Here is a 26400-nt window from a genome sequence, read left to right on the forward strand (position 1 = left end):
AAAACGGATCCTCTTTAACTCCCGGCCACAGAACAAAAGACCAGAAACTACGTCAAAGCGGATTACCGAACCTCCTTAGACTCACTATTTACCTGAGCACTCCTGATGTAAAAATCTGTTTTTAACAATGTAATCTGTTCACATAAATGTTGTAAAGCGCTCCGATACCTCTGGGTCTGGCTAGCGCTATAGAAAACTAAAAAAAAAATAGGATGCAGGAGATTCGGGGGATGTAGTTTAGCTACCGCCCATACATTGGGACCTGCGAAAGAATCACTGTGGTGCTAGTCCCTGTAGAGCCCCCATCACCTTGTCTGTATCCGTGTCTTTCTTTAGATTCTACAACATCTAATCCACCTGTGGCCTGAACAGATGTTTGATGTCGATTTGCAGGTTCAGCAGATGTTGCCCGACTTATGGCTTGAAGCCAGAGACTTGGAGCCAAGGATGACAGCGAACAGGAGGCTGGTGTTTATACCCCTGGCTGCAGTGTCAGCTGCATCTAGATGCAGTAGACTGTGGTGTTAGACATTGTTTTCCATTCAGCCAGGAGTTCCTGGCCACATTGTTTATATTGGTCAGGAAGGTGTTGGGGGAATTCCTCCATTTCGTCCCAGTGTGCTCTATTGCACGTTGCTAGTAAGCCCACAGAGTTAGGAATTTGTCAGTGTGTGGCTGATTGCACCAACGCTCCACCGCTCTTTTGCTGGTCACGTTAATCATTTTGCTCAGCTTGTATGGGGATAGAGTCCCCTGTGCCTTTGGCATTAGAACTTGTTTGCTGTGTGGACTACTAGGGAGACAGTTGGAACATGCCAATGGATATAAGGGGGTTTGGCGAGACTTTATATTTTGTTATCTACTCTTAGCGTGAAAACCCAGACCTGATTGATTCCTGAAATGTCCTGTTCACAGTCCTAAGCATTTATTTGAGCATACAGAGAAACTGGAAGAAACGCTGTGTCTTTGAGAGGTGTTTGGACCAGGAAGTCACTGTCATCCTAGACCACATGGATAACTACTGTGTGGTTATTTGCTGCTCTGTGAATGACCTCGTAATGGGAGGTAGTTTCATCCAGCAAGAGGCCAGGATATGTCACTCAGACCATCCATGTTGTAGTCACCCCACGGGTTGTTCCTTGGTTTCTGGTCATAGGCAGCATTATAAGGCTCATCTATGTCTTGGCACTAAGGGCTAAGTTCTCCCTACTCATCGGGAGAGTTCTGTGATCTTTGTGGTGAGGCTAGCAGAGGTGGAACATGTGGTGGTGGCAATGAGGGTGGAGGAAGAAGAGCAAGGCAAGCAGGGACCGGGCTAGTGCCTCTATCATTGCGTTTCTTATGTTATGGGGATGATATAGGCTACAAGCCAATCTGCTCCTCGAAAGACTGCTTTTGCTTCTTTGGTAAAGTATCCTGAAGCTTTGCCGGGGTGTTGGTAATTTTCTTGACTGTGGGTGTATGAAGAGCCTCTTTTGGAGAGTGTCAAGCTCCTCTTGGAGATGCTTGAGAATGCATTGTTCGGATTCCTCTGAACTCATTACGTATAGGCGTCTCCAGCGTAGAGTGGATTTTTGGCACAGAGTGAGGCTTTGGCATCAAAGCTGTTTTCGGCTTCAACAATTTTGATGCTGTGGATAGCTTTGGCACCAGTGTTTTTTCTGGTGTTAGAGTGTAAGTGCACAAGGCCTCAGAAAAAGTCAGCTTTTTATGTGGGGTCTTTGTGACCAGAGAATAAAGTGGTGTCAGCTCAGAGGCATGCTCTCGCTGTCAGCAACCAGGGCCGGAGAAGTGAAGTGGCATGATGAAAGGCTATTAGGTGCTAAACACAACGTATGATCTATACAAACCAAACTAGATGGAGGAAAAAAAACTATTTAACTATACCTTGTGACTCGAAAGACTTCTTCAAACAAAAACAACTACCAATTGTTCGGTCCAAGTGGTTTAGATGGCAGGAAAATGTAGAGCATTGTATGTACAGCCAATAATATAGATCAATTGTCCATGTTTCGCTAGAACGCAATAGAAGAGTCCTATATGTGGTTTTTCGCGCATTTAGTACTCTTCTCATACATATTTGTTTTTGATTGTAGCCATAGCCAACGCATTTCGTCCCCCCGGGAATTCTTCAGGGCTCCTTTCTATCACATTCTGTGATGTCAACTGCTACATTAGGTCTTGCACTGGAGTAAGTTGTTAATCATGTGTGCACCCCCTAAATAAGCTATCTCAGTATGGCATCTTGTGCAGAATAGCGTACACCTTAACGTCACCTTAGTTGTCCTCAGCAATATATTTTATAAAGTCTAGTGAAAGAAATATTTTCCAAAGTCCGGCTGAGCAGGCGGTTTGTCTCTTAATCTTGCACTTCCTGCAGGCCTGTTAATCAACAGGTGTTGGATCTCATTTACAGTGATGAACAGACATTAGGTGGATGCCAGGCCAAATGACTAACAGTCAAGTATGTCAATTATGTCTTCAACTCCTATTAACATTCAGAGTTTTATCACAGCATATCTATATTTACATATGAGATTAATATTTTTCCCAAAATCACTATTCACACATGTTCTTTCGGTGGCGGTATGTGCTCGGGTGAGAGACCTAATACGATCAGCCAACACTCTTCTCTGCTATCTACACTATACAGTGGTACTAAACCAAAATCTAATTCCGATCACCACCGGAGCTACCATCACAACTGACAAAAATTAGGTAACAAAACAAGCTCAAAAAAGGCCAACTATCAAGATTGCTGGGCCTAAATGGAATTTCTCTTAATATATTGCATATTAACTCAAACTTAAACAAAGAAAATAAACTGGAGTTAGAACATAATGGAAAGAGTACCAAAGCTGTTAAAAGCTACCCCTATTTCAATATAACATTGGAAGATTCTTTAACCTGGTAATAACATCTAAAATATGTTAAATGTTGTGATGCAAATATTGTAACAGGGTAGCAAAAGTTCAATATGGTGCTAAGTCTAAAGGTAAAGCCTTGACTTCTTTTAAAACAAAGGTTTAATCTGTTCTACGTGGTGCGCCTGTGTGTTTCGGATCCGTTCATACTTAAATGGCCTGGATATTCAGTGTGTTCGGAAACATTTGAAATTTAGGTTCACCAACAAATTAAATAAGATTGTAGGTAGGCATAATTGTCAATCCTTTATGTTAGTCAGATGTTGTATGATCATGCAAAGTGAGTTAAGGCAGAGCTGGGGGCCCTAAGGCAGTGCTGGGAAGTGAAATGAGAATAAGTTAAAAACAACCAATGATCCAACATCTTGGTCAGGGATAGAAAATTAGTCATTCTTCTAATAATGAGTTTTTTAAAGAAACTAACAAGGGAAATCTCTCTTTAATAGAATATGGAAATGAGTAGGAAACCTCAACACAAACTGTGCCATATATTTCTACTCTCCATTTAAGCAGAGGTACTTAGATTCCACTCGAACAGTCAAGACTGAGGAAGAATTAAAACATTACTTACCTTCAGAAACACTCTTGGTGGTGCATATTCAAACTGGAGATTACTCATCTTGTGACTATTCCCTCAGGCGTCAAACTGGATGCGGATACTCAAAAGCAGTGGTGGTGGCTCGCACACTGAAGAGGTTTTATGGTTGTGTTTGCCGGAGGGTTAGGGGGCTGAGCTGCTTGTTGTACCTGATGCCCTGAACATTGTCTCAGAGAGCCGCGGCACAGTCAGTAGTGCCGGCGCCAGGGTTTGGCACTGAGATATTGAAAACATCTGGAGTATCATCAAACGGAGTGGAACTGTTGTTGAAAGTGACGGGCAAGGCCAGACAAACCCAAGGAACACCCTGGACACAACTTTCTATAAATTGATCCAGGACAGAGTCCACTTTTCTCAGCAAGGAATGGTATGTCATCCAAGGATGCCTGGATATCCACTGAAGCTCATTGACCTCACCCAGGCATAGCACCAGAGCATCACAATCGTGCTTACTGCCCGCCATAAGAAATCAGTCATGAGCAGGCCAGACTGAATAACAAATTTCGATGAATCCCAGCCATCTTGGAAAGGAGTACATCTCCAGGTCTGAATATGAAGGTGCGTAAAGAAAGGAACAGAGGACAGTGAAACAATATGGGAAGAATGAGCCTTTGAGGTTTTGGGGTGCTATGATTAACAAGCATTTTTTTTTGTATTAGCTAGAGACAGGCTTACTCACGACCACTTAGTACTTCAATTATGTTCATTTTTAATCTTAATTTTATTGCATTGTTTATTGCATATGATAAATGTATCAAATAATAAGCTGCTGATAACTTACACCAAAAGTATTCTCTCACACAGAATGAGTTTCCAAATGGTCAGGCTAAGTAGTCTGGTGTAGCGGCTTCAACTAACAACACTGAAGGCACATTGTACTGTTTTTAGAATTCAAGACCAAAGGCTGTTTGTTTTACTTATCTACATATTTCACTTCTTTTTTTTTTTTTTTAAAGAAAGTAATGTTACCTATTCAAAACTTTAGTTGCTGTTTTTGCAATGTCATTAAGTAATTTGTTTAAAATAGCAAACACAAAGAATGTGTCATTGTTAGGAAAAACATCTTCGATTTTAAAACAAGATTCTAAAAAGATTTCTTTTGTAAAAACTGCTCCCTCATGGAAGCATGAATATTCATGGTAAATGAATTTAAAAGTTTCCTGTGTATGACAACCAGGATTGCAAATAAGTACTTTTTTCATCTCATGTTTTGTGTGGAGATGCTAGCATTGATCCCAAGAATGACCTATTTTGCTATACTTGCAAATGCTAGAAAACAAATACCAGCCATCACATTTCGGATTAGTCAAATCCCTCGAATCCAGCAGTGCACATATCAGCTACCGCAGATTTCAATGGCAGTAGGCATGTCTACACAAATCACAATTCACTTGCTTCCTACAGGTAAGATTCAGCTAGGTGGGTTTATGTGTGTTCAAGAGAGGTACTTCTAGATCCACTTGTATGCAGACTTTGGATGGGGCAAGTGTTACTCCCTTCTGTAAAATGAGGGAACTGCCCAAACTCTAGGCTATTTTGGCTAAGGGGCGGGGTGGAATTACGGGGTTAGGCGGTTGGACAATACAGCCAAGACCTGCTTTATTAAGGAAGTAATGCTCTTCTTTGGCTGAGTGGTAATACGCTAAACTCCAGTAAAGATCAACAACAATCCCTACAAATCTGATTAAGTACTAGTTTTAGGTTGATGCAGACTTTTTCAAACCTGTAAATATTTTAAGTTAACACGCGAGTCCTGCTTCCGTTTTGTGCAAGGTATGCTTACAGTGAAGCAAGGGTTTATCTCATGGATGCCACCTGTACTGCATGGCATAAACCCTGCCAAGTAATAAAATGTTAATTGAGAAGGAGAAACACATGTACCTTACAAATGCAGACAGAAAGAAAGTTCTATACCATCAAGGTGTGAAATAACTGAAATTGCCAATAAAAAGTTGCTTAAAAAACTGGATTTGATGGCAACTTCTAGTATGACAGATTCAACATATTAACATTTTACTCTCTGCAAAGACTAAAACTGTGAACCAATTTAGTTTTGGAAAATGTTAACGTTTTTAAATTGGCAAAGCCTTTTGTAACTATCGCAGACCTCATTCTACAAATGCATAAGAATGCCTTGCTCCCTTCTAAACAAGCACTGGCAAAGACAATAGGTTCTTCCTTCACTACCAGCCTTTTGGCATTGTCAATGCTTGTTATGGGGTCTGCAAAACCTTATTGTTGGGGAAGCCTTTGGGCCTGGTCAATCAAGCACCCATTGGCAAAGTAGTCCAAGGCACTGAGGTAACCACTTTGTGTGTGGATGTGTCCCTTGTAAAAGGTAAGAATGCTGTCACTCACAGTAAAATTAGCCAATGTAGTACATGGATAACACAATAAAAGACCAGTGGATAAGGCGGGCAGCTGAAAGCCCCCATAAAAGTAAGTATATTACATATACTTTTAGTAAAAACCAAAAATTGTCTTGGCTAACACCAGACCTAAAAATAAGTAGTGCAAGGGAAGCTTACTTTTAAATTCCTATTTGTCAGCTGTATGCCTTCTTCCATACAATTTAATTGTTCAACTCCATTTGCAACACAATCAGTTCTTACAGTGCTTTTTAGTAGAACAGTGGTCATCCCTTCGGGTCTTGGTACTTCATTTAAACAATTCAAATGACTGCGATGAAGATAATATTAAATACTTGCAATTCAAACCTTAAAAGAAGGAAGGATATGTAATGTTTATTTGTAAGGTCTTACTAGTGAAGCACAATAACTACAAAGCTCAAACGTCTCAATATTAACAGAAAAGTCACTTTGAGTTGGCTCTGTGTTTGACCATTCTGTAGTATTTTATGAGTTCTGAATATTTGCCCAAATGTGAAACACATGTAGCTTTTTGCAGCCTGAATATATCAGACAACAACATTCTGTTGGTCCCCATCTCGGTATGGTGACCTACTTAATATATGAAGCATTCCAAAGTCTACTGCAGAATGGACTTCATGGCATGGCGCCCTTTTTCAGCTTAAACTGCTTTCTCAATGATGAAGGCCATATCTCAGCTCAAACTGCTCCTTCAATGACTAAGGCCATACCTCAGCTCTCTGGTTTGCGAACCCCCACAAGTCATCATGTGGTCTACATCACTCTTCTGAGCACACCAACTTTATCTCCAATAAGAAGTGTGGTCATATGGGGCCCGGCTAAGGACCTGCTGCAGATCAGAAGTAAGCTGTCTTGCTTCCTAAACGGCTCTAAACCAGAACAGAGGTGTCCTCCTTTCAGTAACCTTGTAGGTGAGAAACACTTGTGCATTTAAATCATGAAATTCTGATGGATAGTTCTATCTGTAGATTCCTCACCCACTGAATATCCCTGGGCCCAAGGCTTGATCCAGAAATGTTCATAGCTCTCCTGCGCCAGCAGGGGTAATCCGTTTCCATTTCCATGCTTGAAGCGCCACGCTGGGGATGTCACTGGAGGTATAAAGTGCACCCCCACGCATAAGCATTGGTTTCCATTTATTTACCATGCCCTTCCATGTGAAGCAGGAGCTCTTCTCCTAACCGTTCAATGTTCTCCACAGAGAATCTCTTCCAAATGTCTGCACAGTGCTTAAGATGAACCCCACCCCCCCCAAATAAAAGTCCAGAGGTCAAGACATCCTGTAATTGTGATGGGAAAATGTTGATCATTGACCCACACAATGTTTGCTAGTGGTACTTGTGCTCAAAGAATAAGTTACTTACCTTTGGTAGGGATATATGTGTAAAAGACATAGGCTAGTTATAGATTCTTTACCTTCGAATTCTCATACTATTCTGTCACCTTGTTCAAATAATTATATGTATATCGACAATTGAAGCCCATGACCATTGAAGGAACAACCTCTCTAGAACAATCTTTTTCTTTCCCCTCTGTTCCTTGGTCATAATTTATTCTCTGAGGGGGTCCCATCATTCATGCTGTTTACCTTCGAATTACCCACAGGCGTCAGACTGGATCCGGAGAATTTTTCCTTAGCAGTACTCCTGCGCATTGATAGGTGGCGTTGGTCGACTCAAAGTCTGTCGTCGTGTTGGGGTCACCAGAATGACATCGTGGTGACTACTTAGAAGCTGCTCCTGCATGCTGATGTTAGTTCTCACACGACTTCCAACGCTAGAAGCGCAGAGCCATGCAAGACACTAACCACTGGTGTGCCACAACTAGGGCCTTGTAAGGGAGTCCCTATCCCTAGAAGTCAGTTCGCAGAGCAGGGGGGATGGGTGGGTTAGTAAGGAATCTATACCCAACCTAGGTCTCATACAGATACATTGCTACAGAAGGTAAGTAACTTATTCATCTGAAAGAGACAGTTGTAGATTTCGTATCTTAAAATAGACATCCCAGCAATACCAAGCCTGGAGGAGGGTCTGCAAACCAAGTTCACACCATAAAAATCCTGGAGGGCAGAATGGGCAAAACAGCGGTCCCTCCGGACTTGGCCGGCCAGGCAGTAATGTCTGGTGAACGTGTGCATAGATGCCCACTTTGCTGCCTGGCAGATGTCAAAAAGTGGCACTCCATGTGCCAATGCAGTAGTTGCTGCCGTAGCCATAGTGGAATAAGCACGCAGCCCCACTTGAGGTTCCTTTTTCGCTAAAGTTTAACAGATTTTAATAAAAATGACAACTCATCTGGAGAGGGTATACTTTTGGACAGCCAAACCTTTCTTGGCATCCACATAACCAATGAAGAGTTGGCCATCCACTTGCAACTCTTGTGTGGTCAAGGTAGAAGGACAGCGCACGTTTTGGGTCCAGGCGGTGGCACAGAGGAATGCCCTCGAGGACGATCTGGAGCGGGCGACGCCGGAATCGGCGTCGACGACTTCGGCGGGGCCGGAAATTGCCAATGCGGCGTCGGAGCCGGCATGTAAGGCATGAATGGAGCAGGAGGATAAGAGTGAGGAACTCCCAGGCTGAAAGCCAAAGGACCCATGGGACCCGAAGGTGCACCAGAGGGGTACCACGCCCTTGAGAAGACGCCATACATAGCGTTAAGAAACGCTGAAGGGTCCTGGCCTGGGGCAGGAAAGGGCTGTTGAAAACCATCAAGCCGGTCCTGAGGAGGGATCGGATTCGGCTCTTCAACAGGCGCAGAATCCACATCCTCCCGAGCCTCTTCCTCTTCACGGGCCAGGGACGGCGCCGGAGACGGATTCGGAGAAGGAACCGGAGCCGGAGTGGGAGACCGCCCATGCGACTCCGAAGGTGTGGCCTTACCTTCAGGCTCAGAGACTTCGAGAGTAACCACCTTCAAACGTACCTTCTTCGGTGACCTCGACCTCGACTCCTTACCAGACCGACGCCGGGACTCATGTCTCCTCTTCTTATGTTTCTTCTTCGACTTCGAAACATGATCCGATGCCGACTTCGAAGACGACCTCTCTCGAGAACCAGATCTCGACCTCGCCCTCGACTTCAACCTCGCCCTTCGAGAACGAGACCTCGACGATTTCTCTTTCCCAGCCTTCATTTTCGCAACCAGGAGTTTGGCTTCTCTCTCCCTCAGGGCCTTCGGGTTCATCTTCCGACATGAAGAACAATCTTCCACATCATGGTCGGAACTCAAGCACCAGATGCAGTCATCATGGGGGTCGGTAATAGACATCATTTTACCGCACTCCCTGCAGGGCTTGAAGCCGGTCTTCTTGGATGACATCGTCGAAGAGACAGGATACAGAGAAGCAGAAATTTGCAACAAAATGGCAACAAAGTACCAGTTGGCTACAGAGAAAAAAGGGAACTGATGTCATCACGCCGGCGTGGGCCTATTATAGGCGTCGGTGACGTCAGCGGAGTCGCGAGCGGAGCCGTGTCTCTGTGACGTCCTATCCACGTCGGCGCGAGGCTACGAAAAGAATTTACGAATGTTGCTGACGCAAGGGGGATATTCACAAGGTGAGGAATCCACACGGCAGATGTATCTATCAGAAGAGGTTTTTGCCCCTTTTTATGAAAAACTGTAGTGGTCATCATTGTAACGACCAAAGGGAAGACCCATAAGTCTAGTTAACAGCACATTAAGATTCCAAATTATAGCATGCATTGTTTTTGGAGGGATTACTCTTTTTAAACCTTGAATAAACGCTTTAACAATTGAGATTTTGAAAAGTGATTGCTATTCCCCGTTTTGTAGAAATGCAGCAATGGCTGCGAGATACAGGCGTACAGATGTGCAAGCTAAGCCTGCAAATGTATTAGATAACACACCAAGTTTTGTACTGTATGTTTGATAGTGTCAATGTGCTGCACACTTCCATAGTGTAAAAATCATTTTTATTTTGTCGCATAGCAAGCTTTAGTGGTTGATCGTCTTGCTTCTCTAAGGATGTCCATACATTCAGAGGGCAAGTTCAGATACCCACATTTTACAATTTCAGGGGCCAGATTGATGGATTCAGTTGTTTGGGACCTGACTGTCTGGTGATTCTGTGAGAAACTGTCCTGTTTGTTGGGGAGCCTCATGGGGAACTACTGATAAATGTAGCAGGGTGGTGTACAAAGCCTAACTTGCCCATGTGGGAACTATTAGAATTGGTGCAAGAGGGGTTTGTTGGAGCTTTCTCACCACATAGGGAAGTAGTGGAGGAGGCGGAAAAGCGTAAGCAAATATTCCTGATCAATTCATCCATAGTGCATTGCCTTGTGACTGTGGGTGATGAAATCTGGAGGCAAAGATTTGACATTTTGCGTTCGCTGTTGTGGCAAAGAGATCTGTCTAGTGTTCCTCATGCATGAAAGTATGGCATCAGGACTTGCGGATGGAGTTCCCACAAGTGGACTTGTTGCGGCATCCTGCTTAAGGGGTCCGCTAAATTATTATTTAAGCTGAGAGATTTTCTGTCAGTTGTATGGGATGTTGTATCACCCATTTTCATATGCTCTATGCTAGTTGCAACAGCTGAAGAGAATAAGTGCCTCCTTGTTTCTGAATGTAATGCACTGAGGTCATATTGTCTGTTTTTATGAAGACTACCATATATCAAATGTGTGTGCAGACTGGTCTGGGTGCCAGTTTTATCGCTAGGTGTTCCAAGATATTGATGTGATGAGATCTCTGTTGAAGAGTCCAGATTTCTTTGACTGTTATTTCCAACACATGTGCACCGAACTTGTGAGTGATGCACCTTTAATTCTTAAGCTGGCTTTGTGACATCTTGCACTTGATAAATAACTGGATACAGGAAGTCATCTTTCATAATAAATTCCCCACAATCTTTACAGAGTCTGTGAGAATGCCGAAGATATCTGACAAACCTTTAATTATTGCTACTGCAAATGCGGTCAACATATTTATCTCTGCTCACACAAAAACCTTTGTTTAGCTGTATCAGGGAAATATTGTTTTTATATTCTCAGAGAAGCCGAAATGATGAAGTAGGCTAACACTTTCTGTACAGCCAGTTGCAATTTTTTCAACATGTTACTCTTTACCAATCAGTCCTCTAGGTATGGATAAACAATAGCTTGAGATCGCATATTCACCGATACCACACGAAAACACTTAATGAATATCTCTTGTGTAGACCTTATACGAAGGGTAATAATCCGAAAAGGTAATGTACATCCTGTATTACAAACCTTAAAATCTTAGAGTGCTAGATACACTGGCATGTGCAAGTACACATGCTTCTAAAACTGCTGATAGAAATCGTTTTTTTCTGCAAGAAGGCAAAGTCATCATATAGGATAGTCATGGTAAACATCTGCATTTTCACAAATTGGGTCAGAATACTCAGATCGAGTATTTGCCTTAATGTAAGATTTTTTAACAGAATGAGGAAATAAAAGAGTTAATCCTTTTTTTCTCCTTTTTTGTGGGTGCTCTTCCCTAGCACCTTTCTGCATAGATTAGAACGCTTCTTCCACTTTTGATATGCTACATGAAACTATGGAGAAACACATTTAAGGTAATCTGGTCTGGGAAACTTTCTTCATGAACCAGTTTACTCTTATTTTTTTGTTTCGACTAATGGCATTTCCCTGGATGTCATATCCATCTTTTGTGCATGCACTTCAGGTTGAAAAAATCATTCCGGTAATCTTTGTGACATAGATCCCTAATTTGTCTTGTACCTTAATGGCTAATCAACTACTATTGTCCTAGTCCATCTCCTTTTCTTTCTGTCTATCACTTTTCCTGTGACAAGGCCTGTTCCCTCACCTTCTCCTGCAATCTATATCTGTCCTCTACGTTTGCCTGCAAACCAATATCCTCGTTCTCTATTCTCTAGAACTTGAATTACCTACATACCTTATGAGATATCTAGTTTCTCTACATGCCTTTACATTACTACCTCTATCACCTACCTACACAATAGTGTCTTTGCCATTGCATACGTCCAAGTACTCTTACCAAGGCCCTAGAACCTCTACCCTACCTATAGATTAACATATACCATTATACCGCCCCACCTTACTTATACCCTGGTACCTCTACCCATAAATGTCCCCAATATATCTTCCCCTACCTACGCCCTAGTACCCGTACCACTGCCTATTATCTTGGATATCTCCCATCACCCATAGAATACTACTTCATATTCTATCTTTAACCCAATTCCAATTTCCATTAAGCTTGCACTTTTTTCTCCTTAATTCTTTTCTTCTGCATTCTCTGGACGCTTTTTGTTACTATTATCTGGTGTTCTTTAGAAGGATTTAATTATTTTGAGAAAAGGAAATATGTTCCTCATTTTGGAAATTCACCAAAATGAAGTTTAAATAGCCTGGGGTAGTCAAGCTGATGGTAATTTTTGTAAACTCTCTAAAACTAGATATAGTTGCCCAATTAAGACCGTTGGTCTGTAATGCGTCATGTTCGCAATAAAGACTGGTACTTGAGGTCTAAAGAAGGTGCTTTGGGGCCACTGTTGGGGTAGAGGATTTGACTTTTGTTACTGCTACAGTGTTTATTTTCTTAAGTAATGTGTTTATCAATAGGCCATTCTAATTTTAATTCCATAAAATTTACATCCCTCTCCAGCACACACAAAACAACAAAATCATGGAAGGTTCAACACAATATAGAAAAAAAAGCAGGCACTGCCAGTTGGAACACTGCTACATCGCATGGGCATATTCACAACTTCACCAGGTTCTTCAATGCAAAATAGTTTTCTTTGTCATGTAATCATATATTGGGAACTAGCCAGTGATGCGCCAAAATGCTACTAACAAGATCGAAAAACAAAATGACTATTACATCAACAGCACATGGTGCCACATCTGTGCTGCTGAAAACCTTACAGTGGAAATCTGGTTAGGGACATGTAGCAATTTTGGAAGAGGAAAGAGAATTCCAATGGACTTAGATTTTTAATAAAATAAAAACAAAAGAATTATTTTTAGAAAAGTCACCAGCCTGAAAAACCTTCACAGTTAATGCTGGAAAAGAGCAAATTGTGGGAATACATGTTCTTGTATACAAGAGTGCTGTAGTCTCCTCTGGGAAAGGTATGCAAACAGATTTATTGGCCTAGCTGGCACAGCACATGGAGGAGTTAAGATGGTACTGTATGATCGTTATCTGCCACACTATTCACATTTGGAGTTCCCGCTGCACCCTTTCCTACAGCAGTTCCCAGCAGAATAAAACTAGAGTATCAAGCCACAACAACATCTTTTCTTTGACAGGTTCGTTCTAACTTACTGTAGGCTGATTTCCTTTAACTGCATGAAGGGACAGATTCCCAGTACCTAGAGGATGCAAAGGCTGACCATAATGTGCAATCACACAAGTGGCTGGCTATTGAGGCTCACAGACAAAGGTTATTCAATCATTCTAATTTTAAGGATACTGAAATAACTACCAGGCATTTGAGGAACAAAGAGTATGGTCTCTGGTGCTGCAGAGTGCAGCTAAGTTTTAAGACCCCATGGGCATTCGTGACAAAGCACCTACTAAATCCCTCACAGAGTGTTCAATAAGAGATTTTTGATATTTAAAGGTAGTGAAGGAAGTGCAACAGAAAAGGAGGCTCCCATATCCAGTACAAAAAATAAAGACTAAATAATCTGTACTAGGACCCTCAGTATCACTATAGCGATTATGTTTTGTCCACTGCTAGGAGCCCCATAATGGCTCTTAATGACCCATGCCATTCCACATCCAGTTCTTCAACCAGAGAGGCCTTTTGGTACAAGTAATGTAACCAGATGGTAATAAATAATTTGATTTGTCAGATGGAGAGGACACATCCCTACAATGACAATATTTCTTCAATAAAAAGACAAGGAAAAACTTACCTAGAGCCCAAGGTAAGCACATTGAATGTATGACTGAATTCCACATGCGTTTTTCACACATGCCTTAGGAACTCCATTATTTGAACAAAAGAGTCTTTTGCATGCATTTGTTCTGCACACAAGTCGTTTTAACGACTTGCCTCAGGAGGGTGCAGGACATTTGAATAGTTTCATTTACTATCCCAACTCCAGTCTGCGCAACAGTAGGTAAGGTGTTGGACTTTAATTTCAACACCACTTCACCACCACGACCCTTAAAGCAAGTCGTTGTAACGACTTGCATGCAGAATGATCGCGTGCTAAAAACGCATTTATTCTGTTGCAGGCGCTGTGAAGGCATCGTCCTAAAGGACGTTTTCCAAGCACAATGTCAGGAGTGGAGTGTTTTGCAGCGTAGAACACATACAAATCGATCTGAAAGCATTTGGGAGAAACTTCTGCCGCAGCTACAGAGAGGTAGCAGGTGGGGAGCATGAGTTGAGAAATCCAGTCAGAAGAGCACGCTTCAGCAACAATGCTTACTTTTGCAGCTCCGGCAAGAACAGAGCAGAGAAAAACTCAAGCCTTTCTAACGCAGGCCAAGATGCAGCTATTTCACTAAATTTCGATAGTGTTTTTAGCATGGGCATGTGGGCCGGACCCTGAACTGGGGGGGAAACAAAAATGGAAGCTTGGATAACGCCATCTAGCCAACAATATGCATCTAACACTTTAAACCTAAATATTATAATTCTGTACATATTCCTTACAGCTTTGATGGAAATCATAGGAAACCATTCAACAGGCAGAGAGGACCTGTTAGAATGGACCCTCTTTATGCCGCTTGGCTGGCCACGTGCAGCAAAACCGCAGCAATGTACAAAACGAACTGAGCATGATGTATAACAGGCTAAACTGCTACCAAGAGGCCATGATACAGAATGGAACAGCTGCATGGCAAGTTCAACCGCTAACCAACAAATAAGAGTCTAACTGCTGGTAAACTGCTGCTCACTTTATTAAAAATAGAGCACTAGAACTTCAAGACAGTATAAATAATAGCAAAACAAAAGCCTAAAAGTATCAGTAACTATTTAGCTGGTGTTAGAGTTAAGCCAAAAATAGGTACCTTATTCATGCTGAATCTAATCAAAAAGGTTGTGTTGCACCTTACCTATCTCCAACCACATTCCCACAATACACATGCATAGACCAGCAAAAGAAATCTTGCTCACGGCACACATCCCTGTGGCTCTTTGGAAAATGTGCCTTGTTGATGAAGAGAAAGGGGCCCTAGCAACAGGCATCATACGTGTGAAGTGACACAATGGCAGGACAAGACCACATGCACCTACACTGCCCTTAGGATAAACAAAAATTGGAAAAGCACAATGGGACTTGGAAATGTCGGTCTACTAGATCTTACCCAGGGCCTCTATCCTCCCATCAGGGACAAAGTGAGCAGGTTGATACTAGCACTTCATTTTAATAACAGTACAGCGAGTGGGTGCTTAAGGATTCCCCAGCCCAATAGCCTGAATACAAGAGTATTTATTCCTAGTGTTTTGCCTCAAGCCGAACTGTTAGGGCAGCATTTTGGTTAGTGCAAACTTAACACTTTTTAACTCTTCCTTAAAATAATTGTTGAATTTCACGTACAAGCAAATTCATATTCATCCCTATATGTAATTCCAAGGATGAAGCTATTTTCGATGCCATCCTAAATACACCTCAGCTTTAGGTCACAGTAGATTGTACATTTTACAGAGTAAGTGAACAATGTGCCTTTCTTGCCCTACCATAACTCTAACATGTTATAGTGGTAAACAATCTAACCAAAAAAATAACCCTTTGTGAGCAGCATCCCATGCGATGCTTTGTCTGTTTTGGCAAAGAGCAACTGTAAATCGAACCACACCTTTTTCGCCATGGTTAGTGGAGCCAGTGCTTCAGACAACTTCATCCGCTGTAGGTCCTCTGCAGTGATCGAATGCTGGACACGGATGTCATCTTCCAGGCGCAATATCCTAAGTACATTCACAAAGACCAGATTTGCACTGGCAAATTCCTTATCGCCTATCAGGCAGAGCGGCCGGCTGTAAGGTGGACCCTTCAGATGCCTGTTCAAGCCAGCCCGGATGGACCTGTAGCTAGCCACACTGTAGGGGTTCCCCTCTTGGTTGCGCATTGTGGAATAAAACTCTCTTAAAACATCGTTGAGCTTATCGACAGGCAACAGTTCAAAGTCAGGGCTCTTATTGTGTTTAGAAAGCCAGTGTCTCAGAAGGTTGGCAGACCAGACAGTCTGCTTATATGTGTTCTTGACGCTTTTTGGATCCACCTCTTCCTCTAACCCAAAGAGGCCAACATTGCAGGAGGTAAAGCGCTGCTGTTCTGCCTCAAGCAGATCTTCATCTTCGGACATTGGCGGCTCCTGTTTCAACCGCTTTTCAAAACAGTTGACCAAGGCTGCTTTGTCAAACTTACCGCCGGTATACGATGCATTGCAGTCTATTTTGCACCCCGAAAGCTGTGAAGTGTGGAGCAATAGATGGTATTATAGCCTTTACGGAACATTTCAAAAAAGCAAGAGGCACTGCATGCTCAGTAATCTACCAAAGCTGCCAATCTCACTGCATCACACTGCTACAGTATGGAAACTGGCAAAAGAAAATGCTGAAGCCTGGCAAAAAACCATTGCATTAATGAAAATCTTAGGCAGCTGTAGTCCTGGTTCTGTATCGTAGGAACCTTCAGTGAAGTCATAAATGCTAGAATAATTCCTCACTGTCTGCGTGGACCCCAGAACACTTCTTTTAGTCCATGGAAATAACAGCACTAAGAGCCTTTATTTAGATGTTCATGTATGTATCATTCAATGGCAATATTTTTCTTGAATGGAGATTGTAAGCCTTCAAAATGCCAGTGCATTACTGCATTGCAGGATCTGAAATGCAACAATGTTTAAAACCTCTCTACATGAAGGTAAAAATGCAGACTGTTAGGCTTATATTAAGAATAGTGAAAATAAAAGATCCCGTCTCTTAGAGTATGGGTGGTTCCCCCACTCATATTGCACTGTTCTGATTGCAGCCTTTAAGGGCAGGTTTTTTCACTGAAGATTATTACGAATTTATACTGCAGAGGTTATCTCAGCAGCCGGGGAGAGAGAGTTATTTATGGCTTCAATGAAGATTCCAACGATTTAAAAAATAGGACACCAGGTACGTTACCTATTCTTCTGCATTGTTAAATCTTACTGGTAGTCATACGATTTAGAATAGAGTAGCAAGCTAGAGACTACGGTCTAAAGCTGCTGTTGGGCAGTGGTAAAAGCCAACAACCACTATAATTATCAAGAAATTCTCACAAGAAGAGTGCATTCTATTTAAAGGGATTCCCAAGTGTCTCCTGTCCCTTCCAGTCTCTGCTTTAATGTCTGAATCCAGACAGTAATGTTTTGTGAATGTATAAACAGATTTCCATGTTGCAGCCTTGCAAATGTCCACTATGGAAACATTGTAGTGGCAGTTTTACCTCTGATACAGTGAGCTTTAGGTCTACCTGGAAGAGGTCTATTTGCTAAATGGTAGCATAAGAAGACACCCACCGCTATCCACCAGGCACAGGACTGTTTGGAAGTGGCCAATATGACCACATTTTTTTTTTAAAATCAAAACAGTCTTAGCTTGTTTGCCTTATCTAAAGAGTGAAGTGAGCTTTTTGCTGGTTTTATTGGATGAGGAAAAAGGTAGGACATACAATTGTCATATTAAAATGGAAATCAGAGACCAATGTATCCTCATGATTACTCTATTCAAGTGGAAAAGAGTAAATGGCCTAATTGCTGACAATGCTTGTATCACATCATCTTTTCTTGCTCCTGTAACAGCAACTAAGAATATTTTCTGTGAGAGACGCTGCAATGTAGCATAATGTACATAATCAAATAGAGGGACCATCACTTTAAAGAACTCTAGGTTTAGCTCCCTTTGGGAACGATTGCCATTTGACCCCGGAAAGAATAACTTGCTCTAAAAAATGTTAGCACTGGGGATCTTGATGAATGATATCTGATGAGATGTTCTATAGGATGCAAAAGTTGCCAGATGAGTTCTTATAGATGATATTCAAGCTTAGACTGATCTAAGTGTATTAAGTATGGCAGTAAAACATCTTGACAAAAATTGGGCTGTAACCTCTTTTCTTTGTTTTGAAACATTTTAAAGATCTACGCAGTAGGTGTCCTAAAATCTTAATGTGTGTTCTACGACTTTGTCTTCCAGGACCCATTTATGATGTCAATTGAGGTAATCTGTCTGCTGATTCTGAGTGCCAGGGAGAGGCACTGTTACAAGTGTTATGATTATATCTCTGGCTAGAGATCAATGCAAGATTGCTTGTGCTCATAGTGACCGGCCTCATTATCGTGTCTTGCTGTTTGTTGATGCAATGCGTGGTGGTGGTTTTGTCCGTCTACATCAGAAAGGCTCTCACCTTCAGTAAATGGAAGAACGTCTCCACATCCAAATGGACATAGTTCCAGGGAGTTTATGTGATATGCAGTTTCTTTGTTGGACCAGCGTTCAATAACTCAGATAGAATAGAGTGTTTTGTAGGAGACAGATCTAGTTTAACCTCTTAATTGTCCCATTTTGTGAGCACTGATCTTGTCACATTGCTGCAGTTTCATATGCAGCCTTACATTCAGGACTATGGAGATGCAGAACATCACTGACCCGACCTGACAGAGATTTGCCAAGCGGTCAGATTTGTAGTATTTTTTAGTGTCTGGCATTTATTTCAGCTAGGTAATACTCACTCCACCAAAGGATACACACTTCCTTCTAAGATGTATATCTTCACTCCTAGATATGACACTGATTTTTCAAGGATTTTTATAAGACCTAGCTTTTTCAGTAGTTAGCTGCTGTTCTGAACTTTTGGGCTATTTAAAATTGCTGGTTTGCTTTGCTGTTTGCTTCTGTGAGCCAGTAGTCTAGATAAGCATAGACAAATATTCCTTTTCTTCCTAGCTACTTCTGCCATGCATTTTGAAAATGTGCATGGAGATGTCTTTATTTCAAATGGCAGTACTGCATATTTATAGGGACTGCTCCCCACCATAAATCTGAGGTACTGTCTGTTGGGAATTGCTACAGGAATATAAAAGTAACTGCCTTTTAGATCTATCGCATATATCCAACCGTTCTTTACCTGAGGATAAGCCAGGTCGAAGGCCAGCATTCTGAGCTTTTCTTTTTTAATGAATTTGTTTGGAACTAAAGACCTAAAAATCAGTTTATATTCTTTGTGTTTGGACATTTCTTTTGTATTAAATGTCTGTTTTCTTCACTGAACCAGCACTAGCAAAACCTTGACTTGTATACTAGTACTGCTGATTTATGTTTAACATCCATTTGTTTGTTATCTGATCCCACTGGTGAAATTACAGTCACTCCCGACTGGATTGGATAATAGAATCAGGAATGTATGTCTGTCATCGTATATTGTCTCATTCCTCTGAAATGTGACTTCTTTGAAGGGATAGTTTTTGATTTGGAGCACTCCTTTGGCATAGTTGTTCGAACCAATCACTTATGTTGTGCCTGATAAGGACATTGAGTGGTATGAACTCTGGTTGAAGTACTTTTTTGTCATTCAGTTTGTACTATTGTCTGAAAAAAAAATTCTGTACTTCCAACCCCACTACCTTTCATGTTTCTGCTTCGCTTTTCACTCGTAGCATTACATTCTGCGTAGGCTGCCCAAAATAATGCAAACCCTGCAAAAGACCGGTTAACAATGTAAAGTTGTGCTTCTGGCTTCCAGATGACCAATCGAAGCAAAGAGGTTTGCTTTCAGAACACTCTTTGGTCGTAACACATTGAGGCAAGCTCTGCTGAATAAACAGCTGCACTTATTAACTAGTTGGACACCAGGGCACCATCACTGTCCATCTCTAGGCATTCTGGTTGCAGATGTTTGGGAAAATCATTGATCCTCCCAAATGTCTGTATGATAGCTAAATAGGAGGGTGATGGTACTGGCCTTTAGATGGGTGGAACAGGTGTAGCACACCTTTCTGCCAGTAGCATCAAGTTTATTAGATTCCCTCTATGGAGGGGTTGCCAACTCTAGAGCATGGAGGGGACCCATGCCAGCACCAAACAGATGTTACAATAACAAAGTCTGGTTTTGAGTCATGTTGTGCTGGCTTAAATTGTTTCATAAGGGGAGGTTAGGTTTTGCCGCTTTTACTGTCGCAGGTGTCATTTACTCCTTTTCAGCAATATCGAGCAGCCATCTGACTAAAGCTAGCCGTAATTTTGGTGCTGGCCAAAACTGTTTTTCATTTCAGGTTCTGCAATACAGTCAGAAAATAGGCATACTCCACGTTCAGGAAAAGTATTGACATTGATAACATCCATGTAATGATATATTATATGTACATATGTGTAAAGGCACTTAGTGCTCTTAATTTCCAAAAATAAGAACGTTTTCTGGGGTCCATGCATGCAGTGAGTAATTATTCTAACATTTATGACTATCAATGAAGATCCTACGATACAGAATGTAATTCTTGAATTGATGTGGTTGTTGAAAGAATCTAAAGAGCTGGCCAGTTCCAGAGGAATCATTTGCAAGGTTTCAGCATTTGCACAACTGTTGAACACGAATATAGTCAAAGGGGAAGCTCATGCTGCTCAGATATTCACAAGATTACATCAACACTAGTCAAGTCAATGCAGCTTTTATTAGTGCGCAGCCACGCCATCAATACACTACACACACAAAAAAACAACCAATACGTTACAAAAAATAATAATATAACCTGAAATACAATAAATTAGAATACAGAATCACACAATTAATTTAAGTTGAAGCAACTGATCCCTTACATCGCTTGGGGTATGGCTAGGCTCTAAGAGTCAAAGTTCAAGTCAAGCCACTGAAAACTATGGCACATAAATCATTTGATAAAAAGCTCTTTCCAATTTAAAAAAAATTTCCCTTTTGTGTTTTAAGCTAGTATATTACGTAATATCCCTGTAGTGATTAACATTTAGTAAAAGTAAAAGTGGCAGCTGAAAAGTGGTTAACAACTTCAAGTTAAGTGCTTTAGGTAGGGAAAAGTGTCAATGTCTGCAATGATTGGCTCTAGTCTGGATTGGTGGTTCCACTGGACCAAATGTAAAGCCAAAGCTGGACATTCGTCCACAGCGAGGTTTGCTCCATGACTGGCTTGTCCACCCCTCTCTATAACAAGCCAATTACTAGTTGTGATTGAACCCATGAGAAAACCAGGAGTTGAGGAGGGCATGATCAATGTCAGTCATAGCTGTTCAGTGTGGTTCTCAACCCAGTCTCATTTGATACTGCAGCAAACCTCATCCATTTCAACTTCTCTTCAACTTTCAACTTACTGCAGAGGAGGCGAAGCAGAGCTAGGTTACAGGTTACAAAGGCAACCATGGTGTAGGTGCATACAAGATGCCCACCACTGGAGACAAGTTAACATGGGCCGAACTGCTCCAAGAAGCCAATCTAAGCACCTATTCTGGGTAGACTAAGGACTAGTTACACTTTAATTAAATGACTTAATACTCACTGAGGCACATCGGGGTGCTCCTATCGACATTCTCAAGCACCCAAAAATATTTAAAGACAGTACAAAGTCACAGCAACTCTTGGGATACTTCCAAATAACGCTCTGACCTATTTAACTGTGTACTCAAACCTGGAAGAACAAGCAGTGCTATTGTAGGATATCCTATATAAAGCAGGAGTAAACTTTCCACAGAACCTTCCATGGAGCATAGTGCAGTAGGAACGGCAGGACCTTCATCTCACCAATGCAGCACAGCTAGGTGTGAAGGACTATCTTAGCTTCACAAAGTTATCAGAAAAAGGTTCAATTCAACCATTCACCTGGTCAAGAGAACAGTTCACATATGAGATCTTTACCTTACTTATACTATTATAGCAAATTGTACCACCATTGCTGCTTAGAAAGAAAAACAGTTACCTACCTGCAAACAATGGGTTTGCAGCTTTGAACACTTCTAGATTCACATTCTTTACATTACTCCAGTACGTAGTATTTGGTTCCGTAAGTGTATTTAATAGTAATGCATTTCCTTCTTTTTAACTAGCCATCAACCAGGGCTGAGGCAGCGTGATTCACTATGACACTGGCCATAAGCCCAAAATTGCCCATTACATAACCTCTATTTAAGAATATTTATTCTTTGAATTTGCATACATGGCCAAACAGCTCTCTTTTTTCTCCTCCTACCCCATGGAGGTGGAGGGGGTACTTGTGAACATAGAAGGTTCACGCTGTAAAACAACTTTTACAAGTAGCAAGTTTAATTTGCAGTCAGGAAGTTTCATGTGGACTCTAGAGTTTTTTCTCCTGAGACTCCTCTATACTTGTCCTGGTAGGCCTTCTCCCGCTGGATAATGACCCTCAAAGTCTTCAGAGCTGAAGACCAGTGTCGACTCAGATTGATCCTGTTGCAGCATCTTATGTTGTTATCTTAAGTCTCTTATGGTCTTTGTTTTAGTAGATCTATCAGGCGGAGCAGTTCAATTTGTCATATAGTCTTGTCATAGACAAAGACTACACATTTGATGATCCGACCACAGGAAGAAATTACTTGCCTGTAACTCCAGCGCTAGCATCTTTCATAGTACCATACTTCAATCATTCTACAATATCAGTTTGAAAGTCCCCAGTAAACTTAAATATCAACAAACAGCATTAAAATGGCCAAAGATTTCAACAATGTTTTTTTAGTAGCACATCAGGCAATGAAGTGGAACTGTTAAGCTCACTTACTCTCCCCTATAAGTGTGAATTATACAATGGCAGTCGCCACAGTGTATTTATAGTTAGGACTAGGTTTACATAAGAAATGAATATATTTGTTCACTAATAACTTTGGTGCAGTTTCAGAAATCTATCTAGGTTAAGGCAACTCGGCTACTTCCATGGAAAGTTTCAGGGTGATCAGTCAAGCAAGTGCAGAGAAAAAAGGTGCAGTAGGGGAATGCATTTTCCCCAAGTAATTTTGCGTAAGAAAATTGAAAAGCGATACAGCAAAACAGTTGAAAGGAATTAAACCAAGTTTGACAGAAAGCTAGATCTTTACCCAGAAAACGTACATTTTGTGATTTGGTGTAAACCTGTTCTGTAGTTTTTGGGAAATGAAGGTTCAAATTGTATGTATATAGAGATGCATTTGTACCACAGAAGTGGCAGATCAAAAGATAAGAACTGATTGGCTGCCTCACATCAACAAAACGTATGGCACAATTTTAGGACTTGGGTCTGTCTCCATGTACAGAGCAAAAAATCAAATATTAAGAAACAAAAAATAATTCCTATAACCCCTCTAGGACTGGTGGACAAAATTTGTTTTTGTTTTTTTGTTAACAGTACCGCGGTGCCATAAACTTTTTTTTAAAAGTCATCCAGTCAGGCAACAATAAAAGAACGCATTCGGTTCCTGCCAGCACCCACAGTGGGTGCTGGAAGGGGCCAAGACCTCACCCACTCCCCAGTGGCCACAAAAGGTGGCATATGTTATGGGTACCGCAGGTGGGACCAGGGCGTCCATAAAAAAAATTAAATAAAAAGGCAGCAGGGAAAATAGGCCCTGCTGCCGCCATTTGTTAAAAGAAAAGTAAAAACATCGGCTGTCGGAATGGAGCACCAGAGAGAGAAAAGGAAATAAACATAAAAAACAGCAAGAGTGTATGTGTGAGTGTGTGTAAAAGTAGCATCACTGCTTCAATACAGACGTACCAAGGCTGCTAATAGAAGATTCATGGCACTCAATGCCTTGCATGAGATTTTTTTCTTAACAAAAAATACATGTACAAAATGTGGGCGTCATGGTGCTCCAGTAAGGGGCGCTACTGACAATTTTCAAAAAAGTTGCGGGCTGCAAAGAACACAGAAGGCTCTACCCCCCCCCCCGCCCAAAGTTTTTATTAAAAAAAATTGTAAGTCTCCAGGGTCATTGAATGCATCACCTCAGGAGAGCTAACCATTATTTTTAAAGCACTCCTAGTTGGAGCTGTATGATTCTTCTGTTGGAGCGCAGGGAACCCTTGCACTTGATTCGAAGGCTGCACTGAAGACAGTTTAACTCCTTCGCTGCTGATGACGAGCTCAGCTCGTCATCAGCCACGGTGGTCGTGTGCGGATGACGAGCTGAGTTCGTCATGTAACGCGGCTTTTGGAAAAAAGCCGCACGGGCGCAAAAATTACCCCCGCACGCATGTGGTTAAGGAAGACTGACACATACGTTCATAGTTGTTTGAAATAAAATATTTTTGTAACAATTATTATCCATTGTCTACTTTGCAATATGGTTATTGATAAATTGTGATTACTTTTTGACTAAGTCAATAGGTCTGCTTTATATAAGCTGATGTGTTGACCTCCTGATAGAGTCAATAGGCCAGCCTTATACATTTGGGTGTTCTGACTCTGACAAGACCAATAGGTTTGTTTTACTTTAAATGAAATCTCTACATGTTGTTACTTTTCGTTAAAAAAAAACCTTCAGATATTCACTGAAAACCCCATCCTGGTTATGCTAGCTTATGTTTATTTGTATAGCGAACTAATCATTTGACAGAGTACCAGGCGCTTGGACAGGTGTATGGTTCACAAGGTGTTTATAGGAACAGGTTTACAGATGTCAACTATGGGGATGATTTATAAGAAAGCCATAATAACCCCTAGCTTGTGAGTGGAATGCACCTTAGGGGGATTGGTAAAGTCCTCTTTGCTTTCGCATAGCATGTTTGAATACATTTAACTATCCACCGAGCAATACCAGATTTAGAAATAGGATTGCCTATGTGTGTTGGAACAAAAGCCACAAAGATAAGTTTAGTTTTACGAAGTCGTTTTGTTCTTTATATGTAATAAAATAATGCTTGTTTAACATCTAATGTGTGTAGAGCTCGTTCTGCCACTGAATCTGGTTGAGGAAAGAACACAGGCAACTCAACAGATTGATTGATTGACGTGAAACTGCTTGGTAGGTTGTTCTATAGGGTATTGGCGCTCCTGGGCAATACACAGGCAAATATACTCTAGAACTGAGTGAGGATTGCGATGCATAATGGTAGGGAGAACCACCCTCCTCCCCAATGTGTGGCTATCCACTGGTAAAAAAGAAAAGTCCCTGCACACGCTAACAGTCTATCAATTATATCATTAAGAGGGTGACAAAAGCTTGAGTCTTTGCTGGAACATGCGCTTCAGTTTATTCACAACAGCCTTAGCCAACACGTGTTTCGTCGTGCTTACGGTTGTGCGCAGCAACTTCTTCAGGACTATACTCAATGCGTGAAGATCCTTAAATGAGGTTGCATTTCCATCCAAAATGGGATTCAATAGGGTCCAATGTTAGACATACAGACTGCACATATCTTGTGTATAGAAAGAATCCCTTCTATTCACAGTATATCTATCCAGGATGTGCTTCCCAATGAGTAGTTCCTTAAACAAGGATTTAGTAATAGTGCAAGTTTATTCAGGCATGAATGAATAAAATCAGTGGTGCATTGCACCCACTCGATGCAGGTTGTGTTAAAGAAAATAACCGGCAGTCATAGCCATGCCAGTATTAATACAGGCAAGGATATGCATGTACGCCGGAAGGAGCTCTGTTCATCACAGAGGCAAAGGTCCCGTATTAATACCGGCAAGAATATGGCTTCAGGTTACTTTTTTTTTTTTAACACAACTGGATGTCTTTTTTCTCCATAACTCTGAGTGAGGAGACTGGGTGTGAGCTGTAGTTTTTGATGAGGAACTACTGAGAGCTCCAACAGGCTAGTAAAACAAGGTTGCGTGTATCAAGAGAGAGAGAGAGGACTAGAAAGCTACTCCGAGTCCTCGCAGTTTATATGTGTTATCGAAAGAGACTAGCTTAATATGACCAATATTGTTAAGACTCTGATTAAATTTGTCAAGGGCACCTTGTTGGTGGGTTCATGAAGCCCTCATGCTTCATCATCGGGCCCACCCAGTGACACCTAATGTGTCCCGGGTGTGCTGCGACGCCTGATTACAGCGGAGCTGGTATATTTCCAAGAGTGCAGTGTGAGATGTTAAGTGAAATGTGAGTTAAACGGCTTGGCGAGGGTCCCAGTACCCGAGGGTAAATTAAATTTTAATAACTGGGCCCCCGTCAGCGGTTAAAATAAGGCTTGGGGATGTTAAGGGAGGCGAGTTACTACCCACTACATCCATCAGTTGGTCGACATGTATCAGCCAGTGCCTTAAATTAAATCTGGCTTTCCTCAGGACCTTTAAGAATAGTGTGTGCCAAGTTAAAAGGGGGGAGTGTAATCAAGGCTATGTGCTACACTCACTAAGGTGTTTCTCTAAGTGTGAGAGGGGATTCCCTTCTCATATATGCCTGTACAGACAACATTGAAGACATAGACAAAACACGTAAGGAGAGGAGAGTCAAATTGGCGTCTTCGCCCCATAGTCATATACATAAAAAGGCCGAATCTACAGTGCACAGTGGGTAGACTATAGTCGGCTAAAGTGTAATGGCACT

General features: G+C 41.6%; 1 protein-coding gene across 10 annotated transcripts in view; it reads right to left on the minus strand.

Annotated features, from left to right (window-relative positions):
* Positions 1 to 26400, minus strand: part of ATF7IP (activating transcription factor 7 interacting protein) — a 673891-nt gene that overhangs the window by 219385 nt on the left and 428106 nt on the right. For 4 of the 10 annotated variants that reach the window (XM_086958874.1, XM_086958878.1, XM_086958870.1 and 1 more), the window contains one exon: positions 15720 to 16331. The exons of the other annotated variants lie outside the window; for them this stretch is intronic. In XM_086958874.1, the coding sequence (XP_086815000.1) occupies positions 15720 to 16331 (612 nt within the window). The remainder of the gene's footprint in view (positions 1 to 15719; positions 16332 to 26400) is intronic. 10 annotated transcript variants of the gene reach the window in all.

Source organism: Lissotriton vulgaris, chromosome 1_1, assembly GCF_964263255.1.
Source record: "Lissotriton vulgaris chromosome 1_1, aLisVul1.2, whole genome shotgun sequence".
Classification (NCBI taxonomy): domain Eukaryota; kingdom Metazoa; phylum Chordata; class Amphibia; order Caudata; family Salamandridae; genus Lissotriton; species Lissotriton vulgaris.